This window comes from Arvicola amphibius, chromosome 17 (assembly GCF_903992535.2).
Source record: "Arvicola amphibius chromosome 17, mArvAmp1.2, whole genome shotgun sequence".
Classification (NCBI taxonomy): domain Eukaryota; kingdom Metazoa; phylum Chordata; class Mammalia; order Rodentia; family Cricetidae; genus Arvicola; species Arvicola amphibius.
In genome coordinates this window covers 20682718-20710596 of record NC_052063.2, presented here as the reverse complement: position 1 = coordinate 20710596, position 27879 = coordinate 20682718, and the positions used below count along the sequence as shown (strand labels likewise).

Genomic DNA, 27879 nt, shown 5'->3' with positions numbered 1-27879 from the left:
TTACAGCTCCTATAGTTAATGTCAAGGGAAGGAAGGACCCTAGAGGCAGGAACTGAAGCATAGACCATGAAGGAACACTCGTTACTGGCTTGCTCTTCATGGTTTGCATCTCTCTCTCTCTCTCTCTCTCTCTCTCTCTCTCTCTCTCCCACCTCTCTTTATTACTCTTTCATTCTGTATAATTTTACAAAGATTTTTTTGTTTCACAAAATCTTAAAGACATTCTCTTGATCTGCTTTAAAAACTAGATGCAAACAGTGGCTTACATTTTAAAATAGTCTCCATGCTCCAGTTACCCGAGAGATCTCATGCCTATACCCAAAGTGGGGGTGTCCTCCAAGACAGTTTTCACCTTGCTTTCTAATAATATAATCCAAGATCAATTGCCTACAGGTGGCGTTGTCCTTAAGTGGTCTGGGCCCTCCCACTTCAATTGTCAATTACGAAAAAATGCCCCAAGACAGGCTCACGGTCCAATCTAGAGACAGTAATTCTTCAGCTGAATTTTACCCTCTTTCCAGGAAACTCTAGCTTGTGTCAAGCGGATCGAACCCACCCAGCATGCATAGCTCATAATGAAGTGGAGGTCCATGGCTGTGACCGGAAAGGGCGAGTGAACTGAGACTTAGCTGTCTGGATGCAGACCTTCTCTTGTGCGCTACCACAGTTGCTTCTGAAAACCAAATGTCCCTTTGAGACTAAATAGCTGCTTTAAAAGGGGGGAGCAAAAAAATCACTTTTAGCTTTTCTTCTCATCTTCTTAGTCCATATTTTTGTACCTGTGGATGGCTAACTTATATTTAGAAAAACACCACAGAGCACACTCTAAACCATTATTGAGTATATAAGTCTGTTTTGCAAAAAAACAAAGTTTGTTAACTACCTTTTCCCTGTATAATGTGCATGAACACAAGACTTGATAGTTTTGGAAGGCGCTAATTCTAATTTCGAAGGAAACAAAGTTGGAAATATTTCTGTTTAATAAAAATCTGTCCCCTTGTGTTCTCGCCTCATTTTCTTGCTTAAAATCATGCAAGCCAAAAAAAAAATTACGCGAGCCAAAACAATAATTAACTCAGTAAGTTTTAGGGAACACAAATTTGTATTACTATGATACCCCAAAATATACAATGGTACTCTATGATGAGATGGGAGACAGAGACAGGGAATCCCCTAGAGGCTTGGGAGCCAGCTGGCCTGTAATAGAGACTGATGAACAATAGCATCCAAAACAGAAGGATGCTGTCTCAAACTAGGTAGAAGGTAAAGACTGACAACTCCTCTTACATCCTTACCAACATTACAGCACATGTGTGCTCAGCTTCACATCCCCCCACACCCACATACCCACACCCACCCCCCACCCCCCCACACACTCATCATCCGTACAAAAATATAAAAATTGAAGATGTTTAGGGTGATACCTATGCAAAGCAATTCTTTCATTCATCTCTTGTAAGTGTCCTGATGGAGTTATTAAAAGCCATTGATGACAAATCAAGAAATGAACAATTTAGGAAAAGTGTATGTAGGGAGTAAGTTACATACGCTGGAAATATTTTCCTTAGTTATCTAAGCATTTTAAGAACTTCCTGCAACTTTTGAATCCCCAACTAAGTGTAGCTCTTCGTGTACTATGGTAAAGGAAGCATTTTCTATCCTTGCCCCGTCATTCTGTTGCGATCACTTGTCATCCAGGGCTCAGGGAAGAAATGATGATGGTTGTTGAGTATTTTTTATGTGTCAGATTCAGACTGAGTATTTTGTACATATTAGAATATTAAAATCAATAAATCTACATCTTCGGTATTAGTTTTACAATTTGCAACTTTGCAGATTAGAAAACTGAAACTCAAAATAGTTAAGGAACTTCTGCGGATATGGTGGGGTTAGTAGGAAGAAAGGTTAGGATTTAAAAGTAGGCAGGACGTTCCTGCCCAGAATTCTTATAAACATCATGTTGCCTCCTAAATAACATGGTGCCCTTGAAATGAAGGAGAAAACAGTAGGAAATGAAGGAAAATAATATTGCCATACGCATTTATAGTCTATACAGACTTTGCTGTCCATCTCCTTTGGTCCTTAAAGCAGGTACTGCTACCACCCACTCTTCATCCTTTCTCATCTGTCCCCCTCTTTTACTATGCTCTGATTTCTTCTTTCCCTTGCTTTTACTCATCAAAATGATCATCTTTGCGCTCACTTGTTCCCCTCTGCACAGTGCCTGCTTCTGCTCTGATGAAGCGTACTCTTCCAGCCTTACAGGACTCACTGCATAAATCGCTCTCATTCTCTCAGTGTATTCTTCTCTGTACTTACTGCTCTCCGGAGCCACACTGTTTTCTCACCTGTTTAAATGTTTGTTTCTACCCTAACAGGGAGTCACGCACATCATTGAGAGAGACCTCATCCGTCTTTTCTTCCTTCTATCTCCCTTTCTCAAATACAACGCAGGCATGTCACAATGGGCAGTGAAAATTTAGCATTTTTCTATTCCTGTCTTTTTATTGTATTTTGTTGTTGTAGTTTACCTTTTCATTGACCTTTTAAGTTTTTTATTTGGATATGAGATTGCTGTTTAATGACTATTTGGATGTGTGAGCACTGATTCATGGGATTAGTGATTAGCTCTGGGAAATTCAGTTATGCCTTCTAATAGCTTTTCAATTGACAATCAAATATTCTGAAGACAGGAAAATTTGACAGCTCTGTGTTTATATTTTTTGTTTACTTTTATCTACTAGTATTGGTTAGATCTTTTGTATTGTTCTTGAGTTAAATATGCTGTTTCATCTTTCACCTTTAAATACAGCATTCAGCATTGCATTTCATAGCTAATCTTTATCATGTTGAAAAAAGCCCCTTCTCACAGGTCACTACAAGTGTGTGTCTTAGAATCACATATTAAGCTTGCATTTTATGGCATATGCAAAGCATTGCAGTAAAGTAAGTCCTACCATTTTGCCATTGTCCTTTCTAGGAGGTTCAAAGTTAAGTGGGGTGGTACTTCCTTCCAAGAAAGAATCTTGATATTTAAGTCATGTTTCTAGTAACACCTTGATGCAGGTGGTGAGTTTTAAACAGGCCTTTGCCAATGGGGAGTCTAGATATTTAACTATCTACATGACAAATAGGTTTAGGTATTCTGTTACCTGTTGTATCTCAGTTGACTAACTTTTCTGTGAGCATGATCGTTTTCATTGTGTACTAAAACATCACTAACATGAGGAACATACCAAACAAGAGTGATGCCTAAATTTGACAATATCTGCTAATTCTTAAAATAATCCCCCATAGATTATGGAATATTAGTATTTTATTACAGCATTGGTACAAGTTTTACATTTAACTTTAAAGAGATTGATTTTTTAATATTTTGATTATTTAATCACACAGCTTGTTTTGACTTTATTAAATTAATTGATCAATATTTTCCAAATCAATTACTCTTAAATAAGATTGTCCCAGTCATGTACCAGTGCCATCAATACGAATCTAATCACAGTCTGACTTGATTCCATGTAATGAATGAAAACTACATTGAATTTTATCTGCTTCATTGTAACCTGTCATTTTAGCTAGGTACAATCTTAGAATGCTGATATTGTTGGCTCAGTATTTCTTATTTTCCAAATATGTATGCCACCAACAAATTTGATTAAAATATAATTTATGGCACTCAGCTGAAATCTCAGTAACAATGCAGAAGACTGAGACCCATCCATTCTCAGAGCTGCATTCAACCACTAGAAGACCACTTCACATAGCTCCATGTTTTCAGCAAGGCCTCTTGCACAGTTAATAGCATCTGGAGTATGGAACACAGCTGTGCTGTCCCTATGAAATTCATTCAATCCATTCTCATCGGCCCATGTACCTGCTGCAGAAGCCGCACTTTCTTTTCTAATGGTCCATATTTTATCATTCTAATAATATGCCTTTTATTATGTCCTGCTAAAAAAGATCACCAGTTTTGGTCTGCCATTCCCTAAAGCATCCTTATGCATTTTCCAGAACTCATGCTACCTGTTCAACCTACTGTTCTTATGCATCACTTCCATTAGTCCATTATTCATAGTGTCCAATCACTCCACTGCTGTTCAATAGATGCAGCTGTCAATTGGTGCTCACTTCTCCGCCATCTAACCTGGGGATTTCAGTGAACATTCTGTGACTTTTATTAATCCTCTTTTTTTCTTTTTTCTTTCTTTCTTTCTTTTTTTTTTTTTTTTGGTGATGGCAATTCTTTACTAGAAGATCTTATGCAGAATTAATGTTACTATGACAACAGAGAGCAAGTAAACAAAAAGAACAGAACCAGGTGGACTTGAAATTGCTCCAGTGTTTCTAGACGTGGTGATTAGTTTAAACCGGGAGCTCTGGGCTTTCTCTACAACACAGACAGATGTCTGAGTACGACTTCAAAAGAAATTTCAGTCCCACGTGGCTTCTAAGTGGTTTTAGGCATATTTGCTTTCACTCGGCAAGTCTTCAAGTGGAGCAAGCACATTACTTAGCACAACCCAGTCTTAAAAACTTCTTGATCCCATTGATTAGAGGTAATGAATTGGTGGGATCATTGTGACTTTTAAAGACATTTTTGTCAACACAGAGTGCTTTCAAAATAAATCTGTCTTAGCCTGTCTATCATGTGATAGTTCTCTCATTCATTAATTGGTAGTGGTAAAAAATAAAATCACAGAGTAGCTCATTTTTGCATACTGGGGTGGGGCAGATGATTCTGCAGCCTGCTCTTCACATTAGAAAAGTCTTCATGGTCCTGTTAGGTGACTAAATGTTTGGTCCATTCACCAACTAAAACAGTAAGATCAATGCAGAAAATGGAGAGGAGACTATGAATATCACCAACAGGATTTCTCATTGTTTCTGGCCATTTTCTGGACACACAGACAGACAGACAGAATACACACACACACACACACACACACACACAAACACATACACATACAACTGATAACTTAAAGCTGCCATTGCTTGTTCATTATTTTGTTTATATTACTAAGGAAATGTTCCTTATGCTCTTCTATATAGCTAGGAGCCTTTAGCGAGTCTTAAAAGTACACCCACGAAACAAAACCACTAATTTCATGAATGGCAGGATCACACCAAAATAGACATTCAGCAAAAAAATAGTTTGTAAAATGTTCATTGCTGCCTCCAGAAAATATTCACTTAAAGGAAACAAGTACTTAATGCTTATGAGCTGAAATGTATCAGGCTGTTGATGTTGGTGAGGCTTTAGGATGAGATACAACATTCTTACCTCCCGTTTTTCTACAAAGATCATCAGGCATGCATCTTTGAAACAGGAGTTAAAATTATCACACTTATTTTTCTTCTTCCTCATTTTTTTCTATCATAAAAATGCCTCCAAATGAAAACATAGATAGAAAACTGAGGATCAAGAGAAGGAGCAATTTTCAGTTGAAAACAGATTTTATAAAAACTTGTGAATGCAGCTGAGTGATGGTGGCGCACACCTTTAATCCCAGCACTTGGGAGGCAGAGGCAGGTGGATCTTTTTGAGTTCGAGACCAGCCTGGTCTACAAGAGCTAGTTCCAGGACAGGCTCCAAAGCTACAGAGAAACCCTGTCTCGATAAACCAAGCAACCAACCAACCAAAAAAGCTAACAAGCGGTGAATGCAGTTGATTAGAAAATCTATAGGCTGCCCAGGGCTTGAGTTGGAAATACATAAAGAAATGGGCTCTCTATGCCTTTAAAAGTGAAAAGAGAAAATGCTAATATGTACCCAATGTAACAAAAACTGTGGTACCATGGGATTCTGATTGACGTTCAATATTTGTTCTCATGTTGTTTTCCCCCCGTAATATTGAAATCCACAATATAATATTTCTTGGTTTCCCAGTAGAAACTTCAAAGGACAAAAGTTTGATCTTTTAAAATGAGGAAATGCCCTTAAGACTAGTTTAATCAATAATTTAAATTGTGATTAAAAGAAGCCAAGGAATAGCAGTTTCCGTTTCTATTTTTGCAACTTATCCAAATTGAAGTGGAAACACGGAAAAGTTAGATGGTGGCAGTCACAACATTTACCTTATGGACACACCAAAACTGCTCATTACCTATTGACCAGGTCATCGAATACCACTGATTTGTAACTTATGTAATTTTAATTAATTCTTAGAATTTTATTTTCAAATAGTTACTTTATTTTCAATTGCACATGCATTATTTTTCCTGCGTGGGGACTATGTCCGCAAAAGTGCAATTGCCCAAGAGAGCCAGAGGCAAGGATCCCCTGGAGCTGATGTCACAGGTAATTGTGAGCCGCTAGCATGGGTTCAGGGAACCAAATTTGGGGCCTAAGATCAACACTCGCTCTTAAGTGCAGAGTCATCTCTCTAGACCCAGAGAAAAATTAAATTATTCATTTTTTTTCTACCAAAGGGTTTGTATTATCACGTTATGGGTCATAATTTTTTAAACCATTTTGCTTGAATGGTTTGAAGGGGAAAGGTTAAGCAAAGGTCAAAATTTAAAGGGGCTTTTCATATTATCCTTTCTGACCTGGAAATGGGACGTGAAGGAGAGTGGAAGCTACCGCACCCTCGGGAAGGTGCCTGAAAGAGTTCAGTGTTTAACACAGCGAGGTATTTCCAGGTTCTATAAAGGCAGCAGTATTCAGTATCACTCTGCTTTGTTGCCCCAAGTTTAGCTGAAAGTCATTCCCAGTTTTAGAGATTAGGATCTGGTCAAGCCAATCTCTGAACACAGGAAGAGGGTCTGAAGACATTTCAGAGTGGGAAGAGATGAATTTCATGCTCATCTCCTTATCAAAATCTTCACTCTGCCACAGGGGTAAATTACATGTACTGCTGTCTACACCGATGTCTATCTAACTCCCAAACTAGCCATCCCTTATCAAGACCACTGGCATTCAAGATAAACTTTTAAGTATAGTAACATAAAAGCAAGGGTTAATGTGTTTTTTGAAAATCAAATTATCATATGATATTATAATCTGACAACAAAACATAGTGTCAAGCTGATCTGTAGATTTACTTGGCCCATATAACCAAATTTCTAACTCATGATGTAGCCCTCTGTAATTGTTTCTCAGTAGTTTTAATTTTTGACTGTCTTTTTTTTTCTCTCTCAGTGTTTTAACTAGATGGTAACCAAGCAGTAAATCTGGAACTGATATGATGTATTACTTCTTTCATTATGACTGCCTTTTTGTAAAGATCATATTAATATAATATTTGAAGACCAGATGAAATTTTCCCTCTCCCAGAGAGCCTTTCTTAATCAACACCAACCAAGTAGCTCTCACGTCCATAATCTCTCAGTTTTCTTCGGCGCATTTCTCATTCTCATATACTCTACCATCATCGTTATGAGTCACGTCATCTGAGCCCCTGCCTACCACCAGCAAATATCCCTTCTCTAAGGCTCCTCCTTCGCTTGCTTTTTCACAGTAAAAATGTGATGTGTTGGCGGCTTCCATTCTTCCTCCTCCACCCACTATTATTGACCAAGCTTGTTTCCTCCTTTTTGTTCCAGTGGTCTTCTCAGATGTCGCTTTCACAAGGGGTCTTTCCTTGACATGTGTGTGTGTGTGTGTGTGTGTGTATGACCCATTGTCATTTGTTCACTTTTATTTTTACCCCATCAGCCTCACACTTGTATATGTATTCATTGCATTCCTCTCACTAGCTTGCATTAGATTTTACCTATTTTTTACACCATTAGATTTTACCTATTTTGCTCAACCGGCACTCCCACAGTGCTTCGAGCAGTATGTGGAATAAGGTTGACCCTCAGTAACTTTTAGTAAATCCATCTCTTACCATTTGTCTCCTCTAGTAGTCTCTTAAGATTCATAGGGGCAAAAAAAAAAAAACCTTTCTTCTTGCATTCCCTTAGCATGGGTAGGCAACAGGTGCTAAAGGTATACTGAACAAATAGATGGATGAGTTGTTGGTGTGGCTTAAAAGAAACCTTTGCCTGGTGGCCCCTACTTATGACAGAAGTTAGAATTGTCATTTGTCTAGTTTCTCAATATACACTGATCCCAAATAAAGTGTGACTTATAGTAGGACCTCAGTAAGTAAATGAAGAATATCAAGAAACACTAAATAGGAATCTACTCTGCCCATTGCATTCACCCATGGTCTGCAGTGCTGGCTAGTCCAATGTTTTGATGACATTAGAAAATAATCTTTGGATGTTCACAGAGATGTGATAGTCCCCAAGTCACCCTGTCTATCCCTTTGGGTCAGCCTGGATCTTTTAAAGTCTTACTTTCCACACAAAAACCAAGATCTTCTCAGTCTTACTTCCAGTTATTGCGTTTGAATTCGAAGTGAGGAAATCTCAATTTAAAGCCTGTAGCTTTGATTTGTTTCCTTAAAAACTTTCCATCAAGATTCCATATGTGTGTGTGTGTGTGTGTGTGTATTATGCATGCATGTTGTTCATGCATGTATGTATGCTTGTATATATGCTGCCAAAGGACGCTAAGCAAGATTTAAATCTCCCATTTTGAGGTAGCATAGCCTAAAAATCATCTATTTTTATTTCTTTTGTGTTTTATATTTGTGTAAATTAAAGTACTAGAAATTAACCGGAAGCCCTAAAATCGTAGCGTGTGTATTCTCATTTGCTGAGATGCACTTTGTTGTCCCTGACAAGACTCTTATTTCCTTCTTCCCAGCTGCAATTTTGCTTGGGGCCTGGGAAATCCCAGCACTGCGGAGGCAGAGACAGGCAGATTTCTGAGTACAAGGCCAGCCTGGTCTACAAGGCAAGTTTCAGGAGAGCCTGGAGACTGCACAGAGAAACCTTGCCTTGAAAAATCAAAAACCAAAGGCAAAGCCTTGGTTAGCAGCTGTGGCTGATGAAAATCCACCAAGTCAATAGGGGAAAGGTTCCTAATCGGCTCCCGGTGCCTGTTCTACCAACCCTGCGAGCTCTGCAGTGCTGAGACCATGGGTTGTATCTCTGTTTGGTATGAAATCCCCATAACCAACTGTTCTTGATTTACTTCAGGTTTGAGTTCACTAGCACCAATCTACATTAGTTTGAGATTTCTATTACAAGGCACGGACTATGAGGAAATCGAAAAGGAATTCAGAAATGACCTTAACGCTCAAGGAGCTCCACCCACTGGGGGCGGGGACAAAACTAACAACTGGTTATAAACTCTTTGGAGGGACCAAAAGACTTTGGGTGGAACAGTTTAGAGTATATCAAACGGCAAGCACCCCAGGGCTTGGTGTGATCTAGTCTCCTAGTCAAACGCTGAAGCCTACGTTAGGGTAAAACTGCACAGTATCGCAATCACCAGTCCCACGTCCCCAAGGCACAACCGAGTTAAGCCCTGTTCAAGGACAATGTTTAGAATCCCACGATCCATCAACCTAATAATAATAAAATTACCTGCTCAATCATGTTAAGGCACTATCACAATTAAGTAGAGGGAAGATACTTTATTGACAGTTTTCTCACTCACCAAACAGTAAAAGCCAGTAAGGAGAGATGGTTCATTCAAATATCCACCTAGTTAACTTATGTAAATACTTCCTGGGTTACTGTGTGAATCTAATCACGGACAGGCGCCATTTGAGTCTAAACAAGAATGAACGTTAAATCTTTGTCTGCCTAACACCTCCCCTGAACAACTGACTGGGGCACCTAAGGGCTAAGATACCACCCAGCCCAAAGTGGGACAGTTGTCTTAGTAATAGTAGTAGTGAGATATGAATTGGCTTGGGTATGTGATCTTCTTGGAGTGTTTGCTTCTAACGGAGTTAGAACGCGGACTGTTGAATGCAGTTAAACTTGGGGTGGTTAATGACTGTAATTTAGTAATGGGACAATATAAGAACTCATCACATTAAAACAGAAATAGTTGGGAAACCCATCGTTTTTAATAGCTTGCCATCTGCTTGGCTCTTACCAGCAATGGATTTATCCTGCTTAGTAGAGACGATATTGGGGGTGGGGGGGGGGAGATCATAGATTAGATGGCGGATTCCTGAGCTCTTTACTGTTACCAATTTGCAAGCGTGTAAACGAACATTTCCCAACATAAAAATCAATTATGTTTCAACTCTCACCCCAAGTAAGGTTGCTATGGGCTCCACATAATATCTGTTTTGGCACCAACAGATTGAGGTAAAGTCACCAGAGATCTCTCTAAATTAAGAACCTCAAACAGAGTTTACCAGCTTTGCCACTGTGTTCCGCAGCAGGATGCTCTTTTTGCCTTGCTGGGCCCGCTAGTTTAATCCTCCAGAAAGAGAAATTTTAGAGGGACAAGGACTAAATCATTTTCTTTTGAGCACAGCATTTTCAAATGGCTGCCCCGGGTCCTAAACCCCGCCGCTTCGGACCAGAGCTAGAGGTGCCCTCTCTCTGCAGAGCAGGGACTCTGGCGCTCTATACCTGGACGTGGGGAAGGAGAAAGGAAACTCCCCCAGACAGTTGGGTACCACTCATGTGCACTACGCAGGCCCCAAGCTTAGAGGAGAAACCAGTAACCAGGCTTGGGAAGGTTTGAGGAGGAGGCAAACGCTGCTTCCCATGCAGCCAAAGAGTAGGACGCACAGGTCACAGGCTAGAAGTTAAACTGTTACCCAGCCTGCGCTTTGTCCCCTCGCTGTCTGCAGCCCAGGCACGGAGGTGCACTTGGTTGGCGAAGAACAATGTTGGTTTGGAGCAGGAGATAGGAGTTGCTACCAGCCTGGAACTGCAGGCGGAGGGAGCACTAAGAACCAGCGACCCAAGCTGTAGCTCCGGACGGGAAGCCGGAGCCAAGCCAGCTTGCCTCCGGGATGCAGCGTCCCCTAGCTCGCTAGGCTGCCCAGGTTACGCTCTGCCCTTTCGCCCGAGGGCAGCCGCCCTGGCTCGGAAGCCCGGCAGCGGTGCACGCAGCTACCCTGCCAAGCGCCCTACCGCCCCGGGGCGATCTCACAGTCACCGCAGCAGGACAGATCCTGTCTCCAGCGCGGGGACAAACTTCCTCCCTCCGGGTCCTCGGGCCGGCAGTTGTTAGCTGGTTTCCCCACTGGTCCCTTTACTGCTCTGGCTGGGAGAGCTTTCTCTGCCCCTCTCCAGTTACCAGCGCTCAGCGGTTCCCGCACATCCTCTCCAACAAAGCCGGGGCCCAGAGGCGACCCGGCAAGGGACTAGGACTGGTGGCTGGAGCATCGGAGCCCTGACAAGGCACCCACGCCCCAGCGAGCGCTGCGAGAAGGGGCGGCGGGGACGAGGCGAGGAGAGAGGGGTAGAAAGTGTCCTGTTCCGGGCGCGAAAGCCTCCTAGACTGATCGTCCTCGCCCAGTTGCCCCTAGCCGAGCGCATCCTGCTGTCCCAGTGGGACTGGGCAGGGCGAAGGGGGAAGCTGTGCGGACTCTGTGGCCTGATGTACCAGCCGCTCCCTTACCTCTGTCCAGAGTAAGCGGCTGGACCACTGTCAATGTCGCCATGTCTGCCTTGGGAGCCGAAGTGACGCTCGGCTTCAGCATCAGCAACCGCTTGTAGTGAGAAAAAGAGGAGGAGATTGGGGGCGGGGGTGGAGAGGGAAGACGGAAAGGAGGGGGAGGAGGGGGAGGGAGGAAGGTGGTGATGGAGGAGAAGAAAGCTCGGGTGGGTTGGTAGCCAGATGGAGACTCAACTGTTGTGCCGAGGCGAATCTTCAGAGCCAGCGCCAAGCAGGGCAGGTATCCGCGAGCGCCTGCATGGCCAGGCGCTGAAAAAGGAACGCTCAGCCCTAGAACTTCGCTCCTCCGCCCATGAGCTCTGGCTGGGTGCAGCTGGTTAGATGTCTTTCAACTTTCCACCCAAGCATTAATGGTCAAAACACACTTGTACACACAGAAAGGGGATATGGAAACGGGAAAGGTGGGGGCAGGGGTTGGTGTTTTAGGGGTTATGTTTTTTTGGGGGGGGGGTGTTGGCTTTTCAGATTAAGAAAATTTTCAACCTACTAATCCCACACCCCTTTAGATAGAAAACACCACTGGATATGGAAGATGCCCCTATATCGTTGTAGTTGCTGTTAATTTCTGTTGAAGCTTTTTTAGAATGTTCCCTCCTAACAGTACGAGGTAACTGACGGAGGGCCGGGATTCTATAGGTAAGTGTTCACTTAGGAGTTGGGTGTATCGCCTAGGAAATAACCTGCCTTTACAAGCAAACTTCCTAACAATGTTTTAAAATGAAAAAAAAAAAAAAAACGGTCTCTGTCATTGAAAAAACATACCTATCTAGGACCTTTTCACATTAATCTAGGAGACGCATGTATTCAGGGGTGTTACTTATTGATTAATTAGCATATATGAAAAGAATTGAGCCAAGAGAGTTGCATACTTTTACTATACACCCTAGATTCATTCTTTCCCTGCAGCCTCTGATTGGGGGGGGGGGGGATAATATTAAAGGACTTATTTCAGAGTCAGCTGACCAGCATTCAGTTGCTAGAGCCTTCAAGTACCATAAGCCTCTTTATCTCAATTTCCAGTAAATTTCTACCAAGCCTCATGTCCTTATCAAACAAGGAAGAAGCATGGATAAGCCTTCTAAAGGCATGATGTAGGAGAGTGGGAACAGTACCCGGATGACAATGCTGTCCGTCCCTGTGACAGTTAACTCATCATTGTGACTCCCAAGGACCTCTCAGGGGCAGACCTTGGGTTGCAGCAAATTATTTGCATATAATCAATGGCATGTTCTTCTAATGACACCAAGAGACAGAAAGCAGTAGACTTTCACCAGTGACTGAGGTAGTCGAAGATGACTGACCATCTTTGACTACTTTTAGGAAGAAGCTTGATCACGAAATTCAGCTCTATATCACGCATATTATCTGACAAACTCACAGTCTCTTGTAGATGCCCAGTCTCCTCACCTGCCAAACAAGAGAAACAACTTAGTTCAGTTGCGCAGTGATCTGGTAACATGAGGAAACTAAGTCTCCTCTGCAAGGTCCCTGAGATTTGTGAGCTACCGATGGGCCTGGAAAAAGAGATAGGCTCGTGTGTGTGTGTGTGTGTGTGTGTGTGTGTGTGTGTGTGTGTGTGTGTGTGTGTACAACAATGAGAGAAAAGGAGACCATGAATTTGAGAGAGAGAGAGAGAGAGAGAGAGAGAGAGAGAGAGAGAGAGAGAGAGAGAGAGAGAGAGCGCAAGGAGGCAGTACATGGGGGAAGATTAGAGGGTGGAAACAGGGAAATTATGTAATTATCCACTAATTAAAACTTAGGGAGAATGAAAAAAATAAGGAATATACTTTGTGGTGCTCAGAAATGGTACAGTCATTAAAAGCACACATTGTTCTTGCACAGGACTAAAATTCAGTTCCCATTACAAACATTAGGTGTCTCATAGCTGCCTGAAACTTCATCTCCAGGGTTCTCTGATATCTCTGGCCTCCTAGGCATCTGCACTCTGAAGAACAGACCCACAATTAAAAGTAAAATAAATCTTAAACAATGGATATACTTTGGGAATGGTGGATTCTATAAAGTTAATTTAGTAGTTACTAAATTAATAATAAATTTAGTAAAGCTGCTAATTATTTATTAGTATTTACTAGTTTATTATTTATTATTATTATTTGCTAGTATATTACCTGGTTACATGATAAACAGCGAACAAAACGTAGAATTCTGTGCAGAAAGTGCCTTAAGCAATATCGAAAGCATTGTGGGAGGCAGAGAAGCAACCAGCAACTCTAAGTGATTAACAGCCAACACAGGTACTAAAGGAGATACAGGAAGAAGAAATGCAACTGTGTCTCTTGATAGCAGAAGGTATTTCAGGGTTTTGCACAAAATACCAAAGCTCATTCAATAACTGAGGATGGAAAACAAACAAAAAAAAAAAAAAAAAAAAAAAAAAAAACAATCGTTTGGCCAGTAAGGTAAAATTTTAAATTCTGGATTAGAAATACATAAATCAGCAGCTTGATTCACCTATCTCAAAGCCTGTATTGAACCGATTTCAATATAAATTTCAGATGGTGAGGTTTATGATGGCAGGATTTTTGGCTTTTTGTTTTCTACTGAGTCTCCAGAACCAACATTTTATAGCATGGTTCTTAACTTATGTTTGCTCGACCATTTTTCTTTTTTTTTTTTTTGTTGTTGTCTTCTGTTGTTTCAGGAACTAAGAGAGGAAATGTCATTCAGCAGGTATCCATCCCGTGTTATTCCCAGGATTGGCGAGTTCAGTGTCCTTAGCTGATGTTTAAACACTTGTAGAAAACTACTGTGTCAGCGTGCATGATCAGTTGTTTTCATTGCATTTACCTGTGAACTAGAATTTGTCATCATATTTCTGAGACATGGGGATGCACAGGAAAGTGTCCTGAATTTCTCCTTATGCTTGGATATATGTGCCTATGATCCGATCTTATGCACAAGAGTCTAGTCACCTCAGTTCCAAACTTAGTTTTATCAAAGTCAGTGTGCTTGACTTATTCATATGCCATTCCTTTTCTGTTTCTATCAGAGTTGCTGATATGTATGTATGTATGTATGTATGTATGCACATATATCAAATTACATTTCAGTCCTAGATGTTTGGTTACCCAGTCACTATATTATTTACTTAAAAGGTAGATTGTAGTTTAATTTTCAATATTAGTAACTTAATTTAATAAATAACTTATTAATTACCTTGTATGGTCAATGGTTGGTACTGAGATGTTCTCCCAGTCTTTCCAGCCCTGATAACTAGATATTTTTTATTACACTTTGGAGATAAGTAAACTAAGCTCAGATGTGTTAAAGTACTTATACAGTAACGGTACTAAGACCCAGGACCCACTATGTTTTCAGCGAAGAAAATCCAAACTTTACCTTATTGAACATTTAGTATTTCAGGCATTTCTTTCACAATTGCTGGTGTAAGTCTCCCTCATCCTCTCTCCCCACACATCCAGCCATTCTTCTCAGGCTTGAGACACAGTCAGAGAGAGGCAGGAATGGATGGAGGCAAATGTTCTGTTTCCAATGTAAACCAATAGAGCTAGTAATAAAACAACTGTCTGCTTTGAAATGTAAAATGTGTTCTTGCTAGAAATTTCATTCAAAGGTAGTTAAATCTTCTTCCCTTAATTGAATCTTTTGAAATTACATGGTAGAGTCAAGAAAAGGTTTGCAGAAAGCATTAGCATACCAAGAAAATATGTTTAGTTAAGCTTTCAATGGAGTATAATAAGCATAGTTTCTTACGAGAAAAATAGCACCTTTTAGCTGAAACTCTACCACTCCGAGTGTTAGACATTGTTTTTTGATTCAAGGTATCATGATAGCTTTCCCAACTCAATGGGTTTTGTCAAATTGCCACTAAATGAAGATGGAGAATCAACCTATATTTCAGGATGTAAGCGTTTTAACTCATCAATAGAAAAAATCTGAGTACGTATTGTCTTTTTATTTTGTGTTGGTAACTCCTTATCTATTGCCTCAATGGGATTCTGGCTATTCTCCAGACACTGTCCTAGGCACTTGTGATAATGAAGTGTATGAAATAATTAATTCTATTTCCCTTACTTTTTATATTACAAAGGAGAAACAGAACCAAGTAATGAGGGACTAAGTACTCAGTAGAGATTGAAAAAGTTGGCAATTAAATTAGTTCTAGAAAATTTCTGGTTCACTAAGGGTAAAGGGACAACATACAGTATATTAAGAGAATAATAGAGCCAAGCCAGGGTGGCAGATAGATATATCTGTCTAAAACCAAGAATTTGTTGAAATTAGAACCCACTGAGGGTCAAAAGGTGAAAAACAACATAATTTTAAAAAATGTAATGAACCTTTCGCTTCATGTCAATTACCAAACAAATAACAAATGATAAAGAAGGCTAAGGGAATTATGGGTAGCATCTACAATAAAACTTGATAACACCAGAATGAAGAGTTACTAATTTAGAGTTGGATATCAGAAAATTCAAGATGAAATGAAAATATTAAAATTCAATTCTCATTATTCTTAATTTATCCCAAACTAATAAAAAACGTTTTAAGGGAGGAAAGATGAAATCTTAATAATTATCCTTTACTTGTAGGATCTTATCTATATTTTCTCACATCATTAATTATCATGTAACATATAAATAAAATATTTTTACTCTGCTTCTGTGTGGGAATAGCATGATTCATAAGTTTAAAGCCTTCCTGAGTTGTGAATGTTCTATTTATATCTATTTGGTTCAAATAATAGTAAGTAATTTATTTTAAATTATCGTCTTTAGTTTATTTTGTAATTGGCATAAAGTGAAAGTTTGATTTTTGTGCTGGACGTCATGTCAAATTAACAGTTTAAATCATGGGTGATGTTTTAATAAAGGAATTTAAATTCAAAGCTTTTACGTTTCTTTTTTTATTATGCACCACAGCCTCACGTTTTCTTAAATTCATACTTATATTTTATAGGAGATAAAAGAGATTTGTTAAGCACGTGCGCGCGTACACACACACACACACACACACACACACACTTCTTTTGGGCCTCAAAATATTTAACATAACTTTTATCACTATGAACTTAAAGTTTTTAGTTTATTCTGAGTAAAAGATTGTGGGTTTTTTTGTGTGTGATGCTGGCAAATGTTGTAGGGCTTCACAGATCCATATTCACTATGAAGAGCCTACCAAACCTCAGTCCCAGACAGAGTCAAAGATTTTACATCTCTTCATTGTACATTAAGCACCTGCTGTATGCCAAACACTAATCTATGGCTCTCGATTTAGTCTTGATAAAGGGAGGAAAATAAAATAGAAACCATCAATAAACTAGACAAACGTAGGTAGAGGTAATCATAAACACTGATCCTGTGTGACTTGGTTTTGTGAATTTTACCTGAGACATAGTTCCAGGAATGTTTCACTGGTAATTTTACACTAGCTATGGTGACAGCAAATACTGTATGGGAAAGCTCCTCTGTTTTTCCTGGAAAGCCAATGACTCTGCACTTATAACATGGCCCATGTGGTGGTTTGAATGAAAATGGCCCCCATAGACTCATATGTTTGCATCTTTAGTCCCCAGTTGGTGAACTATTTGGAAAGATTAGAAGGCGTGTCTTTTTTGGAGGAGGTGTGTCCTTGTTGGAGAAAGTGTATCACTAGGTGTGGGCTGTGAGGTTTGAAAAGCCCACACCAGGCCCAGTTCTGCTCTCTCTTCCTGCCTGCTGATGGGTGGTCAGTATGTAAAGCCCTTAGCTACTGCTCTAGCAACACACCTGCATGCTCCCATGCTCCCTGCCATGGTGATAATGGACCAATCCTCTGAAATTGTGGGCAAGTCCCTACTTAAGTGCTTTCTTTTATATGAGTTGCTGTGCTCATGGTATCACTTCCCAGCCATAGAACAGTGACTAAGACTTTAGTCCACAAAAGACTTACATTGTTTTTAATAGAACTGAGTTTTGAACAACATATCCATACTACCTTTGATGTATCCCTTACTGATCAGGACACGGTACTTGAGCTAGAGTAAGAAATAAGAAATCTTTCTCCTATTTGTTGAGGAGTTTATGAAATAATTGAGGAGGTAGAAGCACAGAATTAGAATATGATGTATCCCCAAGAAATGATGCCATAAATTTCTATGTTTAAAATGTATAAAGAAACAAAAGGAAGAAAATCTGTCTTGTAAACTGTTTTGGAACTTGTTTATTTTCTTTCAGGAGAAACTAGGGATATTTTCTTTCTTTCACAGAGACAAGAAGATGATTTTTCCCCTTTGAGCATGAAGAGACATGTTTTCAAACTTTGATTAGCGACATCTAATTAAGCAGGCAAGATCTTCTAAGGATTTCATGGGAATGTAAGGAACGCAGTGAAGATTCCTTTGGATTTCCTGTGACAATGAGAATTTACCATGGTGACTGTAACTGCTATCTTGATTATTCACAAGGACCACCAGGACTTGTTTTGGATTTGAGCTTCATTTCAATTTTCAGTACATTTATTCATTTAATTGTGGGGTGTTTATGTGTAGGGGAGCAATATGTAAAAGGTGCCAGGGTGCATGAGCAGAGGTCAGAGAACAACTTGGGGAAGATTTGTTCTCTTCTTCCACCATGTGGGCCCTGGGGATTGAACTCAGGTTATCAGGCTTGTCCGCACACACATTCACCTGGCCTACGAATGAGGGAGAGGGGAGGAATGAGGCAGAATATGATGATTAAGACACCAATAACCTCCTGGGGATTCTGTATAATTGCACAGGTGCACAAACCTTTCCTACCACACGGAGTAAAATCTCTGGGTCCCAATTTTAGCCTTCTTTAAAAGAGGATTCAAATAGTTTTCTCTTAAAAACCACCTCAACTTGGGGCTTTAACTTTAAATCTAGCTTACCGTATTCCAGCCAGCAGTATATTTTTTTCTCTAACATCAGTGCCATCCTATTAATTAAGGATATTAGGAGGAAATGGACATAAAGGCCATTTTCAAATTCCTCGCACATTCTTTCACAATACAGTAATTGGGTAACAGAATTTACGCTAGGCATGCTGAAAAACATACATGTCAGTAATTAGCACGGTTAAGAGCTAAATGAGCCATTGACATAGACAGCACATTCAGAAGAATCCCACGGTTGGTTTTGAATCCCCTGCTGCTGTAGTTTGGAGGGGGAAATTGCTACAATTCAAACGGGATCCAAACAGAAAGCTTAAAAAATTCCTCAAGTTTACTAGTGAGAACAAATTCTGTTTCTGTAAAACGGAGCTCCCTCTCTGGGCTTTCTCGGCTTCTCAGCTTCCTGGTTCTTCTGGTCACGGTTGAGCTCTGTCCATGCCGGCAGAATTTTCTGGAGTTTGATTCTCCTGCATCTCATACCTCGCTGAGATACTCAAGGTAGATCTGTTTGCCAGAATGCAGTGTCTCTAAAAATTTCCTATTCCAAGATTTTTTTTTGAAAGAAATTATTTCTTGTTCAAACCATTTACTCATGTATTGGATCTGCTTAAGGATTATTATGGCTTCCTGGGAATTTTACGATGAAGGACAAGAAAAAGACAAATTTTAACTCTGGGTTAGTGTTTCAAGGTACCTATTATCTGGGATGTGGTTTGGATCAATTATGCCATATCAAGTATATAAATATTTTTATCTAGACTCTCAAGGCAAAGCTGTCTTCCAAAGTAGAGAGAATTGGCAGACCTTGTGCCCATATTTAGGTAAAATGACGTTGTTACGGCATTCTGGAAGGTTTATATTTATCCTATCTGTTTCATTTGGGGGAGTGTTCTTTTCTTTTGAGATCAAGTTTCTTTGTGTAACCCTGGCTTTCCAGGAATTCACTCTGTAGGCCAGGCTGGCCTTAAACTCAGAGACTTTCCTGCCTCTGCCTTCCAAGTGCTGGGATTAAATGTGTGTACTATCAATGCCTGACATAGCCAATTCTATTTTTGATAAGGGCTTTGCTTTGAAAATTTTAGGACAAGTTGCATGTGGTAAACAGTTCAAGGACTGTTCCAAAAAACCACTCACCATGAATAATAACAAAGCCTTTTCATTACACACACACACACACACACACACACACACACACAATGGCTTGTATGTGTGACACACATATAGACAAACAAGTTCACCTACATATAAAAAACACAAATAGAATTCGGATAGATATGTTTTATTTAATTGCAACAATATTTCTATATTTACATAAGTAGAACCATGTAATCTTTCTTGCCTAATTTCAAAATAATTCATCAAAGAAGTGTTTCATGTGTTTTCAGATTATTACTAGGATTTTACTCTCAAATGGTATGAAAAAACAAAAATAAACAAACAAATAAAAAAACAGGTTTTTCTTTACGCTGGACTGGGGAAATGGCTTAGGGTTAAAATTCCTTGCTGCCAAACATGAGGATCTGAGTTTGGATCCCGGAATCCATGAAAGATGTGGAGTGTGGGAAGCATCTATAATTGGAGACAAGGGAGAGGGCATGTAAGACAAGATCACTGGGGTTTGTTGGCTATCAGCTTAACCAAACAACAGCCAGCCTAAGTTTCTAAGAGAGTCCCTGTTTCAAGGGAATGAGCCAGAAAATCATAGACTAAGACACCAACAACCTCCTGTGGACTGTGTAAGCACACAAGTGCATCCCCCTACGCCATGCACTCACAGTATCCTTCTTTCTATGTTTCTTTAGAAACATGAATTCTCCTCATCTGTGGCCTTGAATGCGTCCCTTTCCAATTATGTAATTCTGGATCATGGCCACCTTCCCATATGCCTGTCATTGTATGCTGGCTGACCCCTCTTATCTATACAAATATCACAGAAATTTTAATTTTTAAAATCTGAACTGATTAAAAGGAAATATGGATGCCACAGAATGAGTACCACTTTTTGTTTGTTTGTTTAAAATGTCTATCTTACACCTTCCAAGAATAGAGTATGTCGAAGTGATTGTGATAGCTTTCTGTTAAGAAGCCAATAGTGAGCCGGGCGGTGGTGGCACACGCCTTTAATCCCAGCACTCGGGAGGCAGAGGCAGGCGGATCTCTGAGTTCGAGGCCAGCCTGGTCTACAAGAGCTAGTTCTAGGAAAGGCTCTAGGAACTACAGGGAAACCCTGTCTCGAAAAACCAAAAAAAAAAAAAAAAAAAAAAAAAAAAAAAAAAAAAAAAAAAAAAAAAAAAAAAAAAAAAAAAAAAAAAGAAGCCAATAGTGGAAAAATCTGAAGAAACATAAAATCTGAAATCTTAAAACTTCACAAAAATTTTTAGCTTACAGATAAAATTGCACATATTTATCATGTACACATTATATTTTAAAGCATATCAACATTGTGGAGTGTGTGTATGTGTGTGTATTCGTTCAACCTAAAGAACATATGGACTGTCTCACATAGTATTTTCACAATTAGAACATTTTATATCCAAGGGCATGGCTTGGGTGAAAATAATATGTTATTTGTCATCAACTTTAATTTCCATATTGTATAATAGTTCATGAATAGATATTTGTGTACATAAGTGTTTGTATGATTTCTGTAGGTATGAGGTGTTGGCATATATACACATATAGGTGCATATCTGTGCATGTATGTATGTGAAGGCATGCCTGTGCATACCTGTGCATGTATGTGTAGGAGGATATCAGATGTCCTACTCAATTGCTTTCTTCTTTATTTCCTCAAGACAGTGTCTCGTATTAGACCTGGAGCCAGAATGACAGCAAATCCAGCATTCTTGCCTTTGCTCACAATGCACTGAGGTCATTAAGGAAATGTGCCTTATCTTACCTGAATGTTTATGTAGGTCCTGGCATCACTGAAGCAGGTTTTCATGCTTGTGCATTGAACCATCTCTCCAGCATCTAGATACTGACTTTGTTGACTATTTATTTCCACCAGTAGAAACGTTATAGGACTGTGGAGAGGACATGGAAGACTGCAGGGAGATGTTGTAGCCCCTTCATTTTCAAGTAAGAAGAAGTCTGGCTCATTAAGTAGCTAAAATATAAAATTTAAATAATAACGAATATGATTTTGTTAATTGTAATTCAAAGAACATTTTAAAAGCTAGTGCATACACTGCTCTCTACTGGCCTTATCGTTATTGCAACCATAACTAGTGACATATTTGTAATTATGTGGGGTGGTGAATTCTCTTTCTTTCAAAGGGCTCATAGAATTTTAAGTTCTATTGACTTATACAAAGTGGCCATGTATACATGTGTAGATTTGCATAAATACTCCTTGAATTTTTATAGTGAGTTTGTCTGAGGAGTTTGTAAATATGTAGTTAGCAAACACACAGAGAACTATGTACTAAAACCACAAAATGATGGCTGTAGGCTGTAAACTCTAAGACATAATGTGTTGCAGTTCAGCTAATAAACTGTGGCAATGGTTACAATGCTTGCTTGTACTTTCTGTCTGGAAACAAATGAAGACCTCTAAAGTGCGGGATGGGTGGCTATGAATATTCAGAGGTTTCAGAGGTTTACACTGCTGTGGTCACCACAATGGATTCCTGCTTCTCTTTCTATTTGCATTCTCTCCTTAAATTGCATCGTCTCCCTCCAACAACTTCATTGGTGCTCTTTGAATGCATAGGTGAACATTTTAATCATAGCAGTTATGGAGAGAGAGAGAGAGAGAGAGAGAGAGAGAGAGAGAGAGAGAGAGAGAGAGAGAGAGAGAGAGAGAGAGAGAGAGAGTTCTTATTCATTGTGTAATTCAATGTTAGGTGCTACAACAAGCAATAAAAACAATACGGCATTCAAGAGCACTGCAGACACTCAATATCTCAAAGGAATTGTTAGTATTTGTGGAATTATTACTCAGTTAAAACAGTTGCCAATGCTGTTTAGTCAGGAAAAGGATGTGGTGTAAATTACACAAGTGTGTAATTGATTTGAGGATTCACATGGTCCACGAAAACGCATTAGGGATTTATGATTTCATCCCAAGGGGAATGGAAAATGATAATGAGGTTATATAGGAGAGTAAATGGGATGGATGTATTTCATGAAGAATTATTTGAATGCAATGTGTAGAGTGGTTAGAGCACAGGGAAAAGACTTGCATTTAAAAAGAGAACCATTTAAAAAGCCATTCAAGAGCCCAGGTGAGAGGGTTTTAGTGTCTTGAACAAAGAAAAATGGAATTTAAATTTGGTAAGGTGAGTGCTTACAAGACCTGTCTGGGAACTATCACTGACGTGTCTTGGTAAGATCTTGGAGACAAGAAAAACAAATCAAAGGAGACGAGATTGCAGAAAACTTTCCTAGCATTTTCTGGCATGTAGGGATGGATAAATAATCTTGAGAATACATAAGAAGGAATTGTTTAGAGAGAAGAGAGAAGATAGTTTTATCTTTGAATGCATGGCATTTGATGTGACTTTGAGGCATGGAAATGGTTATGGTGTTGGTGATATATTCATTTTGTAGTTTTGAAAGTTCTGAGCTAAAGCTATAAATTTGAAAATAATAGAATTATTTGAATGGAAAAAATACATAAAGGAAACTGCTGAAGTTTAATGTAAAATATATTGTTAATATCTCATGAAGTCCAATAATATTTTAGGCTGTAAAATGTAAAAAAAATATCAAATTTGGTCAACACTGGAAAGTGAAACTCAGAGAAAACACTTTATTTAGCTCCCTTAATTTTCCTGGCTAAATCAGAACAGGACTAAGACCGTGTATTAATAAATCCAGTGTATTTTTATTACACTGCTATTATACTAGATTTTAAATTATATAAGTAGAGAGACAAAACTTGATTTTCCAATATAGTCTCAGTGAATAGAATAGAACTGATATTTAGTAAATATTTGGACATGAGAAAGAAAATATATTCCAAAACAATCTCTGTATTTTAAATATATTTTTAGTATGGAAAACTGACTCAACATCACTTGACTGTTCATTTTGCCTAAGGCATTTGCTCTACTATGTTCTGCATGTATTTACAGGAAAAGTTTAAGGAGAACATGGCCCTGCCCCACATACACCTTTCATTATTTCAATTATCTACAAACAGGTGGGATATTGTGTGTGTCACAGCATAGAAGGCAGAAGAATAATGAACTGAACAAAGTACGGAAGGTTTTAGAAATGTGGTGTTATTGCAGTGGGTCTTCACAATGAGATGGGTTTTTAGATGGGGTAGGACTGACAGGCATTTCAGCAGGACTACACAATATGTAGACATGTTCTGTTAGGGTATTCTGGCGTGTATTTTTTTTTTAAAAAAATTGTAGACGCAGTCTATTTGACTGGAAAAGAACATGAATAAAAGGTAGCACAGTATTTTAAAAAAATAAAAGAGGCTGGTAGGGACAGAAATGGCAGGTGCTGGACAAGAAAGAGTTGCTATAAGGGTGTTTCTGCAATAATGGCATGTTCAATGCAGATTCAATCTGCAAGCCTATTTTCTGTCTGTGGTTGATTAATTCTCCAGATGTAGAGTCCAGAGGCACAAAGAGCCAACCATGGCAAACTTGATGTCTGTAGATCAAGTTCATAGTACACAGGAGCATGGGGAGCTCTGGGTCTGGTTTCTAAGCTCCCTCAATTTTCCTAAAATATCCACATATATAATTGGAAATAACGCCACTCTTCTTTGAAATCATTCTTATTTTTGTAGTTCCTCTTATCTCCCAATATTATTAAAACATGGTGCCCGTGAAATCTATAATAGCTTAGGTGCTATAGATTTTTTAATTACAAGGTAATAATGAAATTGAAGTATTTATCATTGTGCTTGTTGTTGTTGGTGGTGGTGGTGTGTGTATGTGTGTGTGTTGCTGAAGATTGAATTCAGAACCTCACATACTCTAAACAAGTAATCTACCCCTAAGCTATGGCCCCATCTTGAAATGGAAGATATCTGGTAGAGGTAGGAGGATAGGACAGAGACAAAATGCTGATATTTCGCAAGGAATAAAGGTATTCATTAAGGGAAACTTCAGGGGAATAATGAAGAAGCTGCTTCATTCCAGATGAATGAAGGTAGTTTCATTTTCACTGCAGAATGAAGATGGATTTTAAAATAATGATACGTTCATTCAGTTGAAATGTTTAGAGGAAAATGAAGTAGACTAAGAGAGTGTGACTGTGACGAGCCATCAGATCTGTCACATTTACCATTAACACCAATCTTATATTTCCGGGAAAGCCATAGGACAACTGAGCTTGCACATCAGTGAACCCACAAAAAGTATATTATCGAATGGGAGTGCTTCAGTTTCCACACCTTGAACTTTTCACATGTCCACCATGAGTGTCCCCACAACAGTGTTCTTGTGTGTAGAGACTGACATTTTTATTCAGAGTGTTGGAGATATAATCAATGACATTTATATGTGTACAGAATATTTTAAGGTTTTATCTATGAAACCTACCTTTCATTTTTATGTAGAGTATATAAAATGTTAGAGCTCTTGAGACAGTCCATATATATCTGGTGTCGGTATGACTTCCACATTGTTTGGATATAGCAAAAATATTTAGGGGGTGGAAGAGTGGCAAATGAGTTAGTTAACAGTTCTCTGTAAGCGTAGCTCATAACTGCAGTGATGTGAGGAACTAAAGCTGAGTCGATGGGAGTGTGGGTGGGAACGACTGCCAGGTTAATTGCTGCATTCAATATCATTCAGAAGAAAAATCGTGGAGATGAAATTGCAGCATTTATATCCCTGCCTTTCAAGTTTCCTTCATCTCTATATTGCTTTTATTTTTCTGTTTTTATTATTTGGATCTCATGTTTGATTTTTTTCCCTCTCCTCTCTCCCTGGATTCTTTTGGATAGAATTTAGTTCATAAAAAAACCTTTCCAGGTGGCTGAAAAATAAAGAAAATGACACCCATCTCTTCATTTTCCATATAGAATTGGAAGGATAATTCCGGGGAAGATATTGTCAAATTGTCTACTTTAAGAATAGGTCTTTTGAAGGGATAAGAATGCTATGAGATGTGTCCATGGTTTGCTCTGGATACCAGCAGTTCTAAGCCTGTGAGTAATTTAAATTACCTGACATGTCAATTTTATTTCTTAGTAGATTTCCATCCATTCAGAACCCACTCCCGTGAATGATTATGGATGTTTCTTCTGTATAATGAAAGAACTTCTGTCTTCAAATGTAATACTTTTCATATTTAAAGAATATTCAGTTTTACAGTGTAACTTGGAGATAAATTATGGTATAATCATGTGACAAAGACACTATACCCTAACATGACACCAACTCCAGATTGGAAGTCTCCTTCATTTTACTGTATAAAGTTAATTGAGAAAGTTCCTGGTTGTGCAAGTTAAAGCATTATTATTTACTGCCTATTACTTTCTTTCATGTCCTCATTCTCAAAATAGCTCACATCTATGTTTATTTTTATTTGTATGTTTGTAATCAGCATTAATGCTGACTTTGCCAACTTTTGCTATTTGAGAAATTCATGGTCTATTTCTGATATCCCCTCAAAGGTTGTGGGTTAAAAGCATGGTGATTTTCTGATTGGGTTTTGGACTGTCGTGGCATCACAAGTGCTTTGAGATCACCAGTGGGATAATTCATTGATGACTAATTACTGGTGGGCTCATACCTTCCTTACTTTTTTTCAGGGGAGTTAGAAACTAGAAGATGGTGCCTTATTGTGAGGCATGGCTTTGAAGAATGTACTTGATGTTCAGTATTAACCTCGTTCTCCTCAACTGTTTCCCAACTGTGATGAGAGCCTTCCTCTTTCATGTCCTGCCACCATGATGTTTCTGCTTTGGTAGTGCCCTAGGAATTGCAATCGCTGATGCTGTCAATCTACATTGCTCCTACTGTTTTCCTTAGATGTTTTGTTTCAGCAACAGAAAGCTAAGTCAGCATCCTATTCTTGTGTTTGGAAATAGTTTACACATATGACGAGAGAACTGTAATGAGCAAAAATGTAATAGAAAATCTTGTATGAACTGTAAATTGCTGTATTCCTTAAGTACAAAAGAGCATTGGGGGCACTTTCCTGCCAAACACAACACCCTCTGTTATTTTTCTTGTTTTTCTAATAAAATACTAGTGTTCAGCTTGTTTCATCCTTTTTATTAAGTTTAGGATACCAGCCAATGGAATACTGCTACCCAATTAGGCCACTATTCTCATCTCAGTTGAACTAACTCTCATAGATAGACCCAGAATGTTGACCATGGTTTCTGTCCACCCAGTTCCCACAGCTCTTTAGCCCCAAAGAAATTACACAGAGATCTATATTAGGTATAAACTGATTGGCCCATTTGCTCAGGCTTCTTATTAACTCTTATAACTTATCTTAGCTGATTATTCTTGTCTATGTTAGCCATGTGGCTCGGTACTTTACTCAGTGAGGCAGTCACATCTTGCTTCTTCTGTAGCTGGGTCGTCTTCCCAGAATTCTCCTGTTCTCATTGTCCTGCTTCTACTCTCTGCTTGGTTGTCCCACCTACACTTCCTGCCTGGTTGCCCCATCTATATTCCTGCCAAGCTACTGGCCAATCAATGTTTATTTAAAATATAATTGACAGGATACAGACCATTGTCCCACAGTACTTCCCCCTCATTTAAAAAAAAAAAACTCTGAATCTAATATCCTTTGTTTAGCTTTTCTCCTAACCATTAGCCATAACAACTTGTAACCAACATTCTAAACAAAGGAAAATAGCTATAGTCCATTTTGTGTTGCTTTTATTAGTTAATGAATAAAGAAACTGCCTTGGCATAATAGGGCAGAACTTAGGTAGGCAGAGAAGACAGAACTGAATTCTGGGAGCAAGAAAGCAGAGTCAGAGAGAAACGCCATAGAGCCATTGGAGACAGACACTGGGAATTTTACCCCGTAAGCCACTGCTGCATGGCAATACATTGTTTAATAGAAATGGATTAAATTAAGATGTAAGAATTAGCCAATAAGAAGTTAGAGCTAATGGGCCAAGCAGTGTTTTAATTTATACAATTTCTGCGTGGTTATTTTGGAGCTAATCTATCTGGGTGGCCAGGACAAAACAAACAAACAAACAAACAAAAACAACAACAACAAAAAAACCCTCCATGCAACACCAGAGGTTTGTCTTTTAGGTGATTCTGGATCCTCTCAAAGTTAATATTAAACATAATGGATTGTGAGTTCAATTCCAGACATTACAATTGTTAGTATTTGATTAATGTACCATACTTGTACACATGTATGACCTACCATGTGATGGTGTAGATACATACACACATTCTCTAAAGATTAGATCAAGTCATTTAGCATGTACACAGTCTGAGATATAAAAATACTGCTTATTTGTGCATCAGCCTTTCAAAGAGTCCATTGGAAAATAACTTCCCATTGAGTTACAAATTGTAGGAAGTATTTTGTAGAAATAAATTTCAAAATAAATC

At 39.0% G+C, this 27879-nt stretch overlaps 1 protein-coding gene across 2 annotated transcripts in view; it reads right to left on the bottom strand.

Annotated features, from left to right (window-relative positions):
* The window catches only part of Lin7a (lin-7 homolog A, crumbs cell polarity complex component), a 141980-nt gene extending 130450 nt beyond the window's left edge, over positions 1–11530 (bottom strand). For both annotated transcript variants that reach the window (XM_038314576.1, XM_038314577.1), the window contains exon 1: positions 11435–11530. In XM_038314576.1, the coding sequence (XP_038170504.1) occupies positions 11435–11516 (82 nt within the window). In that variant the 5' untranslated portion in view covers positions 11517–11530. The remainder of the gene's footprint in view (positions 1–11434) is intronic.
* Positions 11531–27879: the final 16349 nt, after the last annotated feature.